Here is a 15754-nt window from a genome sequence, read left to right on the forward strand (position 1 = left end):
TTCACCACTGTGGAGATGCACCATAATGACCGTGTCAAACTCTAATTTGGCATGCATCAAGAAATCACGTGCCCCCCGATGTGTTTGGAACCTTGGCATCTCAAAAAAGTTAGCAACCAGTGGTACATAGAAAATTGGAAGTCATTCGCTAAGGACTTCCGTAAAATGTGGGTCCGGAGTTCCAACTTTGTCCTTGAATTCCCGGTGGCGCCAACTGAAATGAAACCAACAATTGAATATGTCAACTGGTACAGATCGGTTATAAATCCTAAAATGATTGTGTCTCATCCTTTCTATTTGGACGACCCGCGAGCACAACAACCGTATTTCCAACAACAACCACCAAAATTTTTCCAAAAACAACAACCACAATATTTCCAACAACAACAATAACAACAATATTACCAACAACAACAACAACCAGATTACCAACAACAATAATATTACCAACAACAATAACAACCAAATTACTAACAACAACCAATTTACCAACAACAACAACAACACCAACACATGTCCACCACCTAACAATTCCAACACTACCAACCCCAACCACAAAGTTAAACTCAACCACAAACTCACCCCCAACCACAAACTCAACCCCATCACCAACACTTCCAAGACACCGATGTGGCGGGCTCCTCCAAATCACCACTTACGCCCGACAAAGGCATACATGACGAATACAAGTCATACAACTCATTCATCCATCAAACATCACAATACCCCAACCAACGACCATTGGATTTCAACACACCACCACAACCATTGTATTTTAACCAACCTGATTCAACCGCCAACTACTATAGACCACACTTTAAGGCCGCACCCACCAGGAGCCATCTTGTCTCACCAAGACAAAGCTTTGAAGGCGCCGCGGGCATCCGACTTTCCTACATCAGAAATTCTAGAGGTCAAGGTCGGCTGACAGATTTTGTAGACCCGGAGTGCATTGAAGAGCCATCGACCCAAACACAACAGGAACCGGAAATAGGGCGTCATAGGAATAGGGGTACGACTTGGGGAGCACTACCAACTCGTGAGCCATCTAGACGAGTTATTAGACCTCCGCCGTGCGGATCGTACCAGGGTCAACCGCACTAGATCCACCAAAAATGTAATTGTAGACCCTATTATGATTAATGTAATTCTAGTTTTTTTTATTAATATAAAATAGTAGTTTTTTTATTAATAATCATTTTTTTAAGAAAAAATTTAACAATATAAAATAAGTTAAGTTAAAAAAATTAATAGTCAAAATAGTTTAAGTTAGGGTTAGCAAATAAAAGATAAAAAAATAAATAATAAAATGAACGTTGTCGCCACTGGGCCTGACGACTTGCCCCCATTTTAGTTGAGTTCACCACTGGGCCTGGCGACTTGCCCCCATTTTAGTTGAATTCGCCACTGGGCCTGACGACTTGGCCCTAATTTTACTGATGTCGCCACTGGGCCTGGCGAAAATGTATAATATTTTCTAGATTTTGGTCATTTGCGTAATATTTTTGAAATGTTGGTTATTTGTGAAATTTTTTTGAAAAATTTGGATATTGAAAAAAAAAAAAATCAAACAATGAGTTTTGAAATAAAAAACAGAAAAAAGTAAAGGTGAAGGGAAAGTCTGAGAAGCCACGTGTAAATAAATGATAGATTGGGAAGGGTGAATAATTGATGACATTTGTGATTTACCCGTTGGTTCATTTGTGTGTGTAATGTTTTGAATAGTTAGGACATTGTTAGCATTTTGTAAGCATGTTTAATTAGTTGATAGATAGTTGACACTTAAAGAGATAATGTGAAAAAGTTATTTAATTTTTTTTATGAATACACAGAAGGGGTGTAAATGTGTTGTTTTATTGTGCAAATTATTATTGTTCTTCAAAGATGCAATTAAAACCTTTAATTTGAAAGAAAAAACTAGTTCTAATCCCTCCTAATCACAATTACGTGATCAAATTGCGGTCCTTCCTATCAAGTCTAATATTAATTATCATTGGATCAAAATGAAGTTTTATAAACAATTAATCACAATTTTGTTATTAATTAAAAATAAAAAAAATTTAAATAAATTTAAATTTTCTCTTATCTTATTACTTGTTTGTGAAAATATGGATATAAGTGCATCTCAATTATAATCATTCTGCAATGCTTTTTAAAATGCAATTTTTTTTTTAAAACTTCCCATATTTGGCTTTTTTATCCAACATTGAATCATATGTTCATAGCAATTTTGTAAAGTGAAATCCAAAATAACAAGTTAATGTTTAGTCTTTTATGTGTTTTCAGTTTTTTTTCTCCAGATATTCATTAACCATCACTGTTATTTTTTAAATTGAAAAGACAACTTGAAAAAAAATTTATTCCGTAATATTTAAGGAATAAATTGATCAACGTGTAAACTTTTTATAAAGGAATATAAGCATAAATATATAATATTATTTTAGTAGTTTATAATAAATGATTTCTTAAATACAGGTAACAAGTCATCATTCAAAAGTAGAACAATATGAACCAGCTTCCTTGAAGTCGTGAAGGGATCCATGCAATGACATCTAATATTTTAGTATTTGTGTGGTGTATGGAAAAATTTGGTCAGCTTATATTCAAGATGATGTTCATCTAAGAATTGAAAACTTCTGATGTAATACATGTTAAATCAAATTGAAAGATTTATTTCTTTGTGCAATATATAAGCATAAATATCCAAATAATACATTAGCATCAAATCCAAGATTCAAATGTTACAACTAAATAAGGTAATAATACTATTTGCAACACACTTATAAACAACATCCATCTTAATTTTATTTGAAATTAGCATTTAAAGTTCATCCTTAATAGATGATGAAGGTACGCTTGGATTTTCAGAGGACTTTTTGATTGGATAAGAAGCTTCCATAGCTATGCCACAAAGTCCCTCCTTATCAGATACGTTTCTTTCCATTCTGATGTAACCTTGTTCTCCCCATTCAGGTCCCCATGAGTTTCTCACAATCCAATAGTTAGTTCCATCAACAGTTACTCCATATCCCACTATTGCTACACCATGGTCTAGCTCTTTTCCACAGTCACCAGTAAATACTCCCTGTAATTATATAAATACACATTAGTTTCAAAATTGAATACTAAGATGTACAAAGCAGACTACCGCGTAGACTCAAATTTTGACACGTTTAAGCTGTGGATGCAAGGGCTCCATAAAATATCTGTCACGGTTATAGCATGATAACATAGGCCCTAATTGTTTTGACACACTTGGTTAAGATACACAGTGTCTCTGAAAATTTAAGACGAACCTGAGTACTAATATATGATAGTGTATTCAAGTGTTCATATTAATATCACCCTTATTTACCTCTGAGTAGAACTGGAAATCAGATCCTCCGGCATCAATGGCTACGGAAACAGGCTGGTTGGCAACAGCTTTGAGCAATGCATCTTCGTCATTTTTCGGAACAGTCTCATGGCCATCAATTGACACAGCTGGGACATTCGCCTGCAACATGAATGGTTTTTGCATCTTAAAGTCATCTGTCAATTATATATTGGATTTTTTTTAATCAAAGTTTAGTATAATGTTCACCTTTGATGCATCACATGATCCATCATTTGCTGTGTAAGGGTAATAGCTTTCTGTTGTTAAGCCACCTTTTTGCTTGATGTATTCAAAAGCATATTCCATTAGTCCACCATTGCATCCTTGATTTTGTTCAGTGTCACAATCTATAAGCTCTTGTTCAGATAAGGGCACTAACTTATTTGTCCTGATTTGGTTAATTCCTTCAACAGCTACAACTGTTGAAAAAGCCCAGCAACTACCTACACAAAACATTAGTCACAAACAACAATGTCATATAAAGGTATAATACAAAATAATCAATAATAACAATTTCAAAACATATTCATTAGTCTCAAATCCTATATGTATGCAGATAATCGTGACCTTAGCTAACATGGTCGTTTTTTAAGGTGTGCATGATGGACTACTACATAGTGCCCAAAATTTGACACGGTTAAACTGTGGCTTAATAGGGCTCGTAAAATATTTGTCATGCTTAAACCGTGGAGAAATAGGACATCTGTTTCGTTTTGCCACAGTTAAACTATGATTAACCTACATAGTATCTCCAAAAACTTAAGAAGGTGTTGTTAACGAATCTAAATAACTATGCAATTACATACCACATTGGCCTTGATCCTTAACATCGGTGACGGCGCCTTTCTTCCTCCAATCGACAGAAGTAGGAGCTTTGTTAAAATTCTCATACATGAAGGTTCCATTTCCACGTGCCGTGCCACGGAACGTTCTATGGTGATTAACCTTTGATCCAGCATAAATAGTTCTAAATTCAAGGTTGGTCAAGTCAGCAAACTTGTTAAGTTTCAACTTGTAAGGCTTATCCAACTTGTTAGTGTTGTGGACATGCATCACATTTGTTTTGAACACGTTAAAGCGCTTGTGTTTATCACCGAGGTTTCGAGAAACTGTATGGTGACTCCTCCATCGCTCATACAAGTCCCACAAACTTTCGTCTGAGGACAAATCTTTTTCGTGGAAATCAAAGCTCTCTGATATTTGGAGAATCAGAGCAATGGATAGAACAATCAACAACAGCTTCTTAATTGCCATGGTTCTTTCTTTGGAATCTGGACTTTGGAATTTGGAATTAGTTAGTTGAATGAAAGTTTGATGAAACAGAAAAAGAGCAAGGGATGATTTATATAGGGGATTGGAGAATAAAGAATGTGAGGAAGTAAAAGGTTTCTTAAGGGAATCAATAATGTGCAATAATGGAGGTGCTATAATAGGATAAAATTGTGTTGTTCATGTATGGAAGCAAAGGGTTCAATGAGTGAAAACAAGAAAAATTGATTTGAGATATTTTTATTGTTATTTTTTAAGAATTATCAAAGTGATGACAAGGTGTTTGTTATTTTGTTTCTGTGGCATTGCATGGTTTCTGTTATTGTATGCTTGAAGAATCATCTTTCTGTTGCAGGCTGATTACGTTATTGCATTAATGGGTAACATGGTGGAAGGGAGAGGAATGTGCAATGTTGCGTTTGGTTTTTAAACACTTCGTGTGTTACAAATAATTGAATGAAAGTGTAGTTTTTATATGTATTATGGGTTATAACTCGCAATTGCTTTTGGAAAGATTTGTAAATGATGTGGGAAAATAGATTCCAAAAAGTGAAAGTATGTGACACCATTCACAAAAAGTGCAATAAATATATATATTTTTTTAAGGGTCCTGCTAACCAGTGTCCCGGGGCACTGGATAAGGAGTATTAAATGATGTTTAATTAAATTATTATTGTTTTGCAATAAATGATAATTACACATATTTAAATATTAAATTGACTTAAATTAATTTATTCACTATCTCTTTCATGATTTTATTTCAATATTATTATATTTTAATATTAGAACATGATTTACTAGAAACAAAATTAAAAACTCTTAAAATATTGCAAAAAAAGTAAAATAATAACTAAAAAATCAAATAAAAATTCAAATTCAATTTAAAGATTCAAATATTTTGATGAAATATAAAAAAATAAGACAAAACTTTATCCATAATATTTTTTTTAAATATGAAAAGGAAAAGTAGTGTTTTTTGAAATTAAAAAATATTAGGCATTGAAAATGAAATATGCAAAAGCAGCCGTAAATAAAAATGAAAAGTAATTAATACGGAGTAATATATAATATGTAGCGTCTTAATTTTTTCCTTTATGGCTCAATTTTATTTAATTTTTAGTCTTAAATAACGCTATTAATAAGCTGTTTTTTAAATAATATTAATGAATCTATAATGTAATTAATGATCCTTATCCAGTGCTGCCGGACACTGGTTAGCATTGCCAATGGGTCCTGCTAACCAGTGTCCCGGGTACTGGATAAGGAGTATTAAATGATGTTTAATTAAATTATTATTGTTTTGCAATAAATGATAATTACACATATTTAAATATTAAATTGACTTAAATTAATTTATTCACTATCTCTTTCATGACTTTATTTCAATATTATTATATTTTAATATTAGAACATGATTTACTAGAAACAAAATTAAAAACTCTTAAAATATTGCAAAAAAAGTAAAATAATAACTAAAAAATCAAATAAAAATTCAAATTCAATTTAAAGATTCAAATATTTTGATGAAATATAAAAAAATAAGACAAAACTTTATCCATAATATTTTTTTTAAATATGAAAAGGAAAAGTAGTGTTTTTTGAAATTAAAAAATATTAGGCATTGAAAATGAAATATGCAAAAGCAGCCGTAAATAAAAATGAAAAGTAATTAATACGGAGTAATATATAATATGTAGCGTCTTAATTTTTTCCTTTATGGCTCAATTTTATTTAATTTTTAGTCTTAAATAACGCTATTAATAAGCTGTTTTTTAAATAATATTAATGAATCTATAATGTAATTAATGATCCTTATCCAGTCCCCGGAGCACTGGTTAGCATTGCCCTTTTTGGGTTTAATATTTGAAACTTCTTTTGGAATGGCTTTTAGAATTTAATTTGGGTTGTGCGTAATTTATACTTAACTGTTTTAATTACTCTAAAACGGATAAATCATTGGTTTCTTTAGAAGTTATAGTTAATAATTGTGTTAATTGAGCAAAAGTTGGTAACCTATATAATCTGCTAACTTATGCTACTACCTCCGTTTTTCATTACAAGTGATTTTGATATTTTTATAGGTAATCATGATTTTATGAAAAAGAAAAATTTTATAAAATTATTTTTCATTAATAGTATTACAAATATAAATTTAAAGAATTGAAAAGAAAAAAAAAGAATAATAAATATTTGAGGATTTAATAAAACAATATTATTTACTATGACTTATTGATATTGTAAAAATTCTCATAATTTGATACAATTTTTTTTTCTCAAACGACTTATAATAAAAAAAACGGAGAAAGTATCAATTTTGGGAAGATTCCATTTGATTGACATAAGCAATGTGAAAGAACATTTTAGTAGTATTATTATTCTGTAGTAGCAATCATTTGACTCTAGAGTCCAGCGTGATGCTGTTGCTTGTTTTAAAGGATTTCCATGGCGTAGTTTATTGGTTTCCACCATCAATTATTTATTTCTAAAAACTGCTATCTGTTTCCTTTTAGCTGAAGCTTTATTATCTATTATGTTTTCATGAAACCACCACTTCCGTAGCGTAATTGCACATAGCATGTGTGATGCGTGCAGAACAAAAGTTACTACAAGAAAACAGAGGAGTTATACAATAACACTAGAAGAGTAAAACGTAAAACATAATCCAATGTATTATTCCTCAGCTGTTTTTACAGTAATTACAGTATGAGTCTTCATTTAACATAGTTGTTTTTCTGTTACAAATGAATATATACATTGTTCCTAAAATGAATATACTTTTTCGAAATCGGCTAATATATGAAGGAGGGAATAGAACTTCCTTAGGTCCAGATACAAACAACTCCATTCTTGTCAGCTGAAGCCAAGGGTTTTCCAAGCCCACTCCAAGCACAGCTCAGGATAGAAGAAGTATGTTCCTTCAGAGTGCTGACTACATCAGTTTTAGATGCTGACCAAATATAGACCGACCCATCAGATGATCCGGCAGCAATATTTTGATCATCGGGACTAATGCACGAGCGACTCCAGTTAGAGGCCACTCGATTTCCTACGGCTTTTAGTGTGGCGCTAACTTCTAGAGATCGCACGTCAAACAAATTGTGCAAATTGTCCCTTCCACTGGTTAATACTGCATTTCCGTTTCGAGAAAGAGATATCGACGTGATAGCGAATGAGTGTGCTGCAACCTCGCTAAGTAGTTTCCCGGTTTTAATATCCCATAATCGAAGATTTCCGTCAATGTGTCCAGAAAATATGGTCTGCCCATCACTGCTGAAGCAAAGAGCATTGCAGTTGCTGTGGAAAATGATTGTGTTAATGCAATAACCTTTAAGCAAGTCCCAAACTTTTATAGTACGGTCGTAAGCTGCGCTGACAACATGACGGCTGGAAACCCTGCTGACATCAACAGCACAAACTTTATCTTTGTGGCCAGTAAGGGTATGATGGACTCGAGCCGAGCTGAGATCCCATGCATACAAGTTGTTTGAGCTGCTAGCAGCAATAACAGATCGATTATCATTGGTGATGGCGAGATCTAATACAGAGCCAAGGCATCCATAAAGATTGGAAATTAAGGATCCTGAATCTGTATCCCACACTTTAACCGTTCGATCCTGTCCCCCGGTAATCAATTTATTAGAATTGTTCTCGAACAATATGGAAGCACAACCACCTTCATGTGCTTGGAGCCTGTGTTTGCATGTGGAAGGGATGTTTGATTGTAAAAAGGCATCGGCACCTTGTTCACTTCGGCGAACTATGCCATCTATTTGCTGCCTTGCAAGTTGTTCTAAGCCACTAGCCTTTAGTTGCTTGATCATATCATCGTACAGTTGGTTTGCCTAAATTTATAGAAAATATATTAGTTATATCAACACAGTGAAACATTGAGAATCCATGAAGCTAATAGAATTAAAATATCATCACAGTTTAGTGAGGGAGCTACAAATGTAAGAAACTTAGACTAATGTTGTAACAATCATACAATTATTCGACTCGGCGGCATACAATCTAAATTTCACGCAATCACACAACAAGTTCAAAATAGATGCAATAGTGGCATAATGTAACATTCTCATGTAACCGACGCCTACAAATAAGACCATGACACAAGTATCAGATTAAAGGCAAATGAACTAAATTGTAATCTGATTATCTGGCCGAATTTTATTATTTCAAATGATTATGGCCCTGTTTGAATAAATAGCTTTTTGCAGCTTATAACACAAGCGATTTTTATGATAAGCACCAAGTACAAACTATTTCTATAGCAAGAGATATGATAAAGTTAAATTATTCCGTACAAGCTGTTTTTATATGGTATCTTGGAGAACTTATGAAAATAAGCTAAAAACAGCTTATGAACAATGTCATAAGTTGTTTTCACAAGTTCTCCCAAACAATCCAAACAGACCCTGTGTTCATATGGAGAATACGTACAAACAACAATTTTATTTCAAATGTTCCTATGGAGAATGATAATGTATTATAACCTCATTTAGTTGTTCAGCGTTCTTCATTTTTTCTAACATCATGCGATCTACCAATGTCTTATTTTCGGTTTCAGCATTCTTGGCTCTAACTGTCATTTGCTGCAATTGTATTTTAAGTTCTGCATTCTCACTCAGAACCACTTCAAGAGCTTTAATTTTGTCTTCCAAGTCCTTTTTCAATTGCATGCACTCATCCCTGCAAAATTTATTTGAGTCACTTTCATAAACAAAAAAATTTGAACTATAAAGAAATAAGAATACATGACTTTTGGAATCAAAAACATAAAAGGGAAAACAAGCAACCTTGTTTGGGTCAACTCTTTTTGCAAATCAGCAGTTCCAGTTTCTTTCTCTTGAACCAAAGCTTTCAAAGTTCTGGATTCAGCTATTTCCACAACAAGCTGCTCAGATACTCGGGATTGAGCTTTGTAGCATTGCTGAAGTTCCACTTCAAGACTCTCTACTTTCTCTTTCCATTCAGAGCCCTATAGGAACACAAATACAACATTTAACTTAGTTGAAACATCCAATATTTAAATGCAAACTGCGGTCCAAGTAAAAACAACAGCATTAATCATAAGCAACATCCACAAATATTAATACAATTGCCAATTCGCATAAAGAAACAGGATCAACAATTAGGATGTAGTTTCTTTTTTAAAAAAAAATAAACAACAATAACCATCTATTAGAAGTTAGAACTGACCAAAAATGGGATAGCTAGATAGCGAATAGCGGGATGGCTGCGAATTGATCATATTTTGGACAAATTACATGAATAATAATTATAAACATATGAAGTGCAGAGAGAGGTGAAGGAGAAACTTGTGATTTTTCTTTGGAAGAACTGAAGTGCACAAACATCGGTGAAGGGTGCAGGTATGTTAGGGTTGAGTTTCAACTCAAATTTGATTGAAAAACCTAAAATAATCCTCAAGACATTTTAAATTTAAGGGGTAACTTAGGTTTTCCAAACAAAATGGTTTCTGCAAGTGCCGATACCGATACGTTATCACCGTTTTTTATATTAAAGAACAAATTATGGTTAGTTCACACCGCGACGGCCGCAATCACACATGTACCGACCGAAATCGCAAAAACCTTTACGCGACTGCGACGCGACCGTTACCGTTTTTCAAAATCCTGGTGTCGAGTGTCCGACTCCAACATGTGTACATTCAATCACACTTATACATGTGATCTGATTACATTCAATCACTTTCATTTTCTCAAATTATACAAGTGCCTACCTGTCCGTGTCAGTTTCATGTCCATTGTATGTGTTACTACTTACTATCCATTGAAGATTGAAAAATGCTTCTAAAATCACTATTCTTTACTAAATAAAAATCAAAGATCCAATCATATTTCTACAAACTAATTAGGGATTGCGACAAGGGTAACCAATTATGAATTCGTGATCAAGTTCACAAAAAACCCTAAAAAAGCATATAAAAGGGACCTGAGAAACAATAGGTCTAGAAAGAGCAGCAAAAGCAGAAGCATGAGCTCCTTCTTCGCTCAAATGCCGCTTCCGTAAAGACCTCAAAGCGCGTTTGATAGCTTCATTTGCAATTTCTTCATTTGACTTCGCCATGCAATAAAAACCAATTTCAATCACCGAACCGCGAATCTCACCTGATTGATTGCGAAGAAAATAAAATCAAACGATGCAAGAAATTTGAAACCGACAACAAATTGAAGGTTTGAAAGATGAATTTACCTTCATGATAGTTTGGGATTTTGGTATTTGTTGCTAAAGATTGTTCGAGCCTTGACTTCAAGAAGCATAACTACCACAACAGAAATTGATAATAATAAGATGAGGAAGCAGGAGTTTCCATTAACTTTAATTTCACCGGAGTGGCATTTCCAAGCTCCGATCGTTGAAATCTAATTTTGGGATTTACTAATTTTGTAGTCATTTCTTTTTAAAATTAAAACTAAGTGAATTCTTATTTTTTTTGGTACAACCAAAAATTATACTATTATTGTAATAAAAAAATTATACTATTATTTATTATATTATTTAAAAAATAATTAAATAAGATAAAATTAGTGAACCTATTACCCCTCCTTGGGTCTCTCACCCACCATATGAGTTGTCAAAAATGTCTCTCTGCTTTCATAGATTTACATTCATAAGCATTTTTTTTAAAACTTTGGTTTTTTCGTAGGTACATCTACGGAAGCGTAAAAAAACATAGTGAACGTTAGAGAAATTCAAATTATTTTAGTTTCGTAGATCTTTCGTAGATGTATCTACGGAACAAGTTAAAAACAGAGTGGTCCGTAGATGTACCTACGAGAGTCCGTGGATGTACCTACGAAATATTCTATTATATTTTGATGTTCCGTTTTTTTAAACCTTAAGCCATAAACCCTAAAATCTAAGGCAATGGAAAATAGTACATCAAAAGAATACATCTTATACATAGCATAAATTGCACTATAATTTGATTTTACATTTTTTTAAACCCTAAATCCTAAAGCAATGGGGAGTCGTCTGATTCAGCTATTGCTATGGGGAATCGATGATTCTGGTCAACAAACAACGAAGAAGTGGCGGAGAAAATTTGGAACAGGGTCACGGCTTTTGGTGTGTCTAATAGCTCTTCTGATGAATTGATGATAGAAGCAATCAAGGCACTAGAAAGAAGGGATGCTGATGTTAAAATACCGGAGACGGCGAAGGATGGTCGACATACCCCTGCATCATGATTGTGTTGTCTTACAATCTTCGTGGAAGCGACTGTTTGTCTAAAAGAATACGGTTGAGCTCTCTTATCAGGAAAGAAAATGTTGATGTCTGCTTTATTCAGGAAACAAAAGTTCAGGAAGTTGATGAAAGGTTTGTCATGGAGTTATGGGGAGGGTCGGACGTTCAATGGAGTTTTAAGGCGTCTATTGGGCGTTCAGGTGGTATTCTGATTATGTGGCTGTTAGCTGAAGATTTCGTTTTGCAAATGTGATCCTTCGAAGGGTGAAGACTCGAAGGAGGATGGTTGCTGATGACCGTCTTTGAAGATAAAATGGCTCCTGATGGCCATGTTTCGAGGATGAAGAATTTTAAGTCATAACGGAGATAGTGAATGCTGAAGCTAGTAGGAGTGTATATCTTCGAGACTTAGACAAATTTTACGAAATATGTTAAGTACTGATGCTTAGCGTGTTTTCGTGGTATTTTAATGTTAAGTTATATTGCCACGCGTCGAAGGAGGATTCAGGCGGGAGGATTTGAAATTCGAAGAAGTTTGCATAACTGTCCAGAGACAGGTGGCTTTCCGGGGATTCTCATGAGAAACGTGGCATTAGATTAGCGTAGGACCGTTAAGGTCGAAACTAGTATAAATAAGGGTTCTAATGTTAGGATTCAGTGTGTTCATTTTGTACAAATCACTCACATATTGCTCAAGTATCAAGTGTTAAGAGAAAGAGTTCGCTGAGAAATGTACGTATGACACCACCACCATTTTAATACATGTGTATTTTCCTTTATTTTCAAGTATCTTTCGATGTTATTGCATTTCGTTTACTTCCTGCCATTTACATTCCTGCACTCTTTATTTTCATGTTATTTATCTTTGAAGTATTTAACATTTCTGCACTTTAAGATTCTTGCACTTTTACAGTTTTTTGTCTTATGTTTTTATCTTGACTTACCTTTCGCTGAAGTTATATTTACGTGTATAACCAAGTGATTGCTAACTTTTATTGTTTCGATTGAGTAATTCTTATTTTTAAGGCAAATCATAAACATGGTTCGAATAACAATCTTTTTGACTATGTCCTAGGATCAATCTAGTCGATCCTGCGAGTAACCAAATCATATTTATTATAGTTTGGAAGACTAGCGGTTGTTTACCGGAAATCACCGTAAACAAATTGGCACGCCCAGTGGGACTGTGTCAAGCATATTGTTTTTAATCAATTGTTTTATTTTGTCTAGACAATATCAAGACCTTGTATGAACCTTAGGAACGGTAAATTAACAAACAGTGCACAACCGATTCCCAAACGAAGGTACAACAAGAAAATGGTCGTCACGACCAGTGCAGGGGGAGATCAAGATCCCCCACAAGGCTCAGAATCAGGAGCGGCAAATTCTGCGCATGTTTCGACTTCTACTCAAGGAGCGCGGGATACACCGGGTCCAAATGGATCGAGACCCACGGATAGTTCACAGGCTATACCTGAGAATAATACAGAACCATCAGGGACTATTCCAGTTTCAGTGTCGACTACCGCACCTGCATCCACAAGCGCAAACGAGATACCACTTTTCTCGACAAATACTGCAAATAACTTATTCAACCCAGGGTCGAACTCTGCGTTCGAATGGAGGCCAAACTACCCATACGGAATGCCATATCCATATGGAACAGGCGTACGAGGGGCAGGACCTACATATACTACAACTAAAAATGCGACGTTTTCGCCAAATGTTGGTTCAGTGGGTCGAAGTGCACAAAATACTGGCTTCTCTGCCCAAATACCCAATTTTACCACAAGTAATCAAGCAGCATTCCGACAAGAAATGGATGCAAGCAACCATGATATGTTAGGGGTCTTTGGCCAAGGAACTGGCTTCAATTTTGAATCCATTAGCAACAAATATTACTAGTACGAATCGAGAGAATGTGGAGATTTTCCAAAAGATATCATCTCAAATGAATCGAATGGCAGATTTCATGGGAGTTCCATACCCTAAACGAAAGGACAAGCAGCCCTTGTATCGAGAAGGAGGACCCATTATGGAACATATTCAAGATGTGGTCCCTCCGTCTAGGATAACCACTAATAATGTAGTTGCCCCACAAAGAACAACGGCAATCGAAGGGAACCAAGTAATAGATTTGGAGGCTTCGAATCAAAGAGTTGTTCCCGTTCAACAGGAAATGGAGGAAGTAAGACCCAGATTAAGGTTAGTGGGTAGGAACGAACATCCAGATGAAATCGTTCAGAGAGTCAGAAGAGAAAATCTGGCTACGGAAAATAACTTAACTGCCATGATAGAAAGGGTTATGGCCAATAACGGCCTTAGTACTGGACTTCGACGTCCAAATTATACATCCAAGTTGCCTAGAGGCACTAAAGTACCCAAGTTCACAAAGTTTTCAGGCGAAACTAGCGAGTTAACTGTGGAACATATTGCCAGATACCTGACAGAAGCAGGAGACTTAGCAGGGAACGAAGATTTAAGGATCAAATATTTCCCTAGTTCGCTAACAAAGAATGCTTTTATTTGGTTCACAACTTTACCACAAAATTCGATAGATGCTTGGGCACACTTAGAAAGGTTGTTCCATGAACAGTTCTACATGGGCCAAACCAAGATAAGTCTGAAAGAATTGGCCAGCATTAAGAAGAAGTTTACAGAACCAATTGATGATTACCTGAATAGGTTCCGACTGTTGAAATCAAGGTGTTTCACAACAGTCCCAGAGCATGAATTGGTCGAAATGGCTGCGGGTGGTCTAGATTATTCAATTAGAAAGAAACTAGATACTCAGTACCTTAGGGATATGGCCCAGTTGGCAGATAGGGTTCGACAAGTCGAACGTTTGAAAGCAGAAAAAGCTAGGGCAAACAAGGGATATAAAAAGGAAAGAGTAGCATACGTCGAAGCAGACGAAGTTGATGGCGAACCCTTCGAAGACTCATGCGACATGGAAGAGGTCGAAATAGATCTCGCCGAGTTAAAGGAAGCGCCACCCTATGCTTGCAAATTACTTACCCCTTCTAATGGAAGGAATCCAGTAGATAATGATAAAAGTGATAGATTTCCCAAGAAAACTTATACGTTTGATGTCACTAAGTGTGACGAAATATTTGATTTACTAGTAAAAGATGGCCAAATGATACTGCCTCCAAATTCCAAAATTCCTCCGTTAGAACAACGGAAGAAGAAAGGCTTTTGTAAATATCATGGTTTTTTGGGCCATAAAACCTCACAATGTTTTCTTTTCAGGGATCTAATTCAAAATGCTATCAAGGATGGACGTTTGAAGTTTGCTGACAAGACTAAGAGTCACATGAAGGTCGACACAAATCCTTTGAACATTGCTAACGCTAGCTTGTGTGAACCACTGGATGTCAACATGATAGAGGTATCTGAGGTAGACATTGCGAAAGCTGAGACAATGTTAACCGGAAAGCAGGCTACTGAAAGCCTAAATGACGATGCGGTCTTCAATACTGATGTTGAAGAATCCCCCAAGACAGAGATAACTGAAGTTTCGAGAGGAAAAACCTGTGAGGCCACTGAAGACCTCAGGGTAAAACTTCAGCAAATCCAGATTTCTGAAGCCCCTCCAGCAGTTGTTAACATGGTCAGTGCCAGACGACCAGTGTCTGAATTTGGCGAATTGGAGACATGGTTGACAAGGCAAAAGGGAAACATTGAAATTCCTCCAAGAGGGGAAAGTCTCAAATATTATCTCTGGAATTGCCATGAAAGGAATGGCGGAAAACAATGGATGTGTCCAAGGTGTTCGATCATGCTGAATCGAAGGGTCGAAGCCAACTTCGAAAGGGCTCGACGCGAAAGATGGGAATACCCCGGGAGAGAACCAAACCCTTTGCTACAAGTGTACCCAAAGATGGAAGAAAGCTT

The 15754-nt window shown here is 35.3% G+C and overlaps 2 protein-coding genes across 2 annotated transcripts; both read right to left on the reverse strand.

Annotated features, from left to right (window-relative positions):
- Nucleotides 1-2651: 2651 nt before the first annotated feature.
- On the reverse strand, nt 2652-4696 carry LOC131661807 (vignain-like). The gene is made up of 4 exons (XM_058931444.1): nt 4183-4696; nt 3584-3819; nt 3356-3496; nt 2652-3085 (listed from the first exon to the last, which is right to left on the reverse strand). The coding sequence occupies exons 1-4, from the start codon at nt 4628-4630 to the stop codon at nt 2822-2824; spliced, it is 1089 nt and encodes a 362-aa protein (XP_058787427.1). The 5' UTR covers nt 4631-4696; the 3' UTR covers nt 2652-2821.
- A 2593-nt stretch (nt 4697-7289) lies between these two features.
- Nucleotides 7290-11049, reverse strand: LOC131661808 (autophagy-related protein 16-like). The gene is made up of 5 exons (XM_058931445.1): nt 10862-11049; nt 10601-10776; nt 9442-9623; nt 9139-9334; nt 7290-8487 (listed from the first exon to the last, which is right to left on the reverse strand). The coding sequence occupies exons 2-5, from the start codon at nt 10733-10735 to the stop codon at nt 7465-7467; spliced, it is 1536 nt and encodes a 511-aa protein (XP_058787428.1). The 5' UTR covers nt 10736-10776; nt 10862-11049; the 3' UTR covers nt 7290-7464.
- Nucleotides 11050-15754: the final 4705 nt, after the last annotated feature.

Source organism: Vicia villosa, linkage group LG3, assembly GCF_029867415.1.
Source record: "Vicia villosa cultivar HV-30 ecotype Madison, WI linkage group LG3, Vvil1.0, whole genome shotgun sequence".
Classification (NCBI taxonomy): Eukaryota; Viridiplantae; Streptophyta; class Magnoliopsida; order Fabales; family Fabaceae; genus Vicia; species Vicia villosa.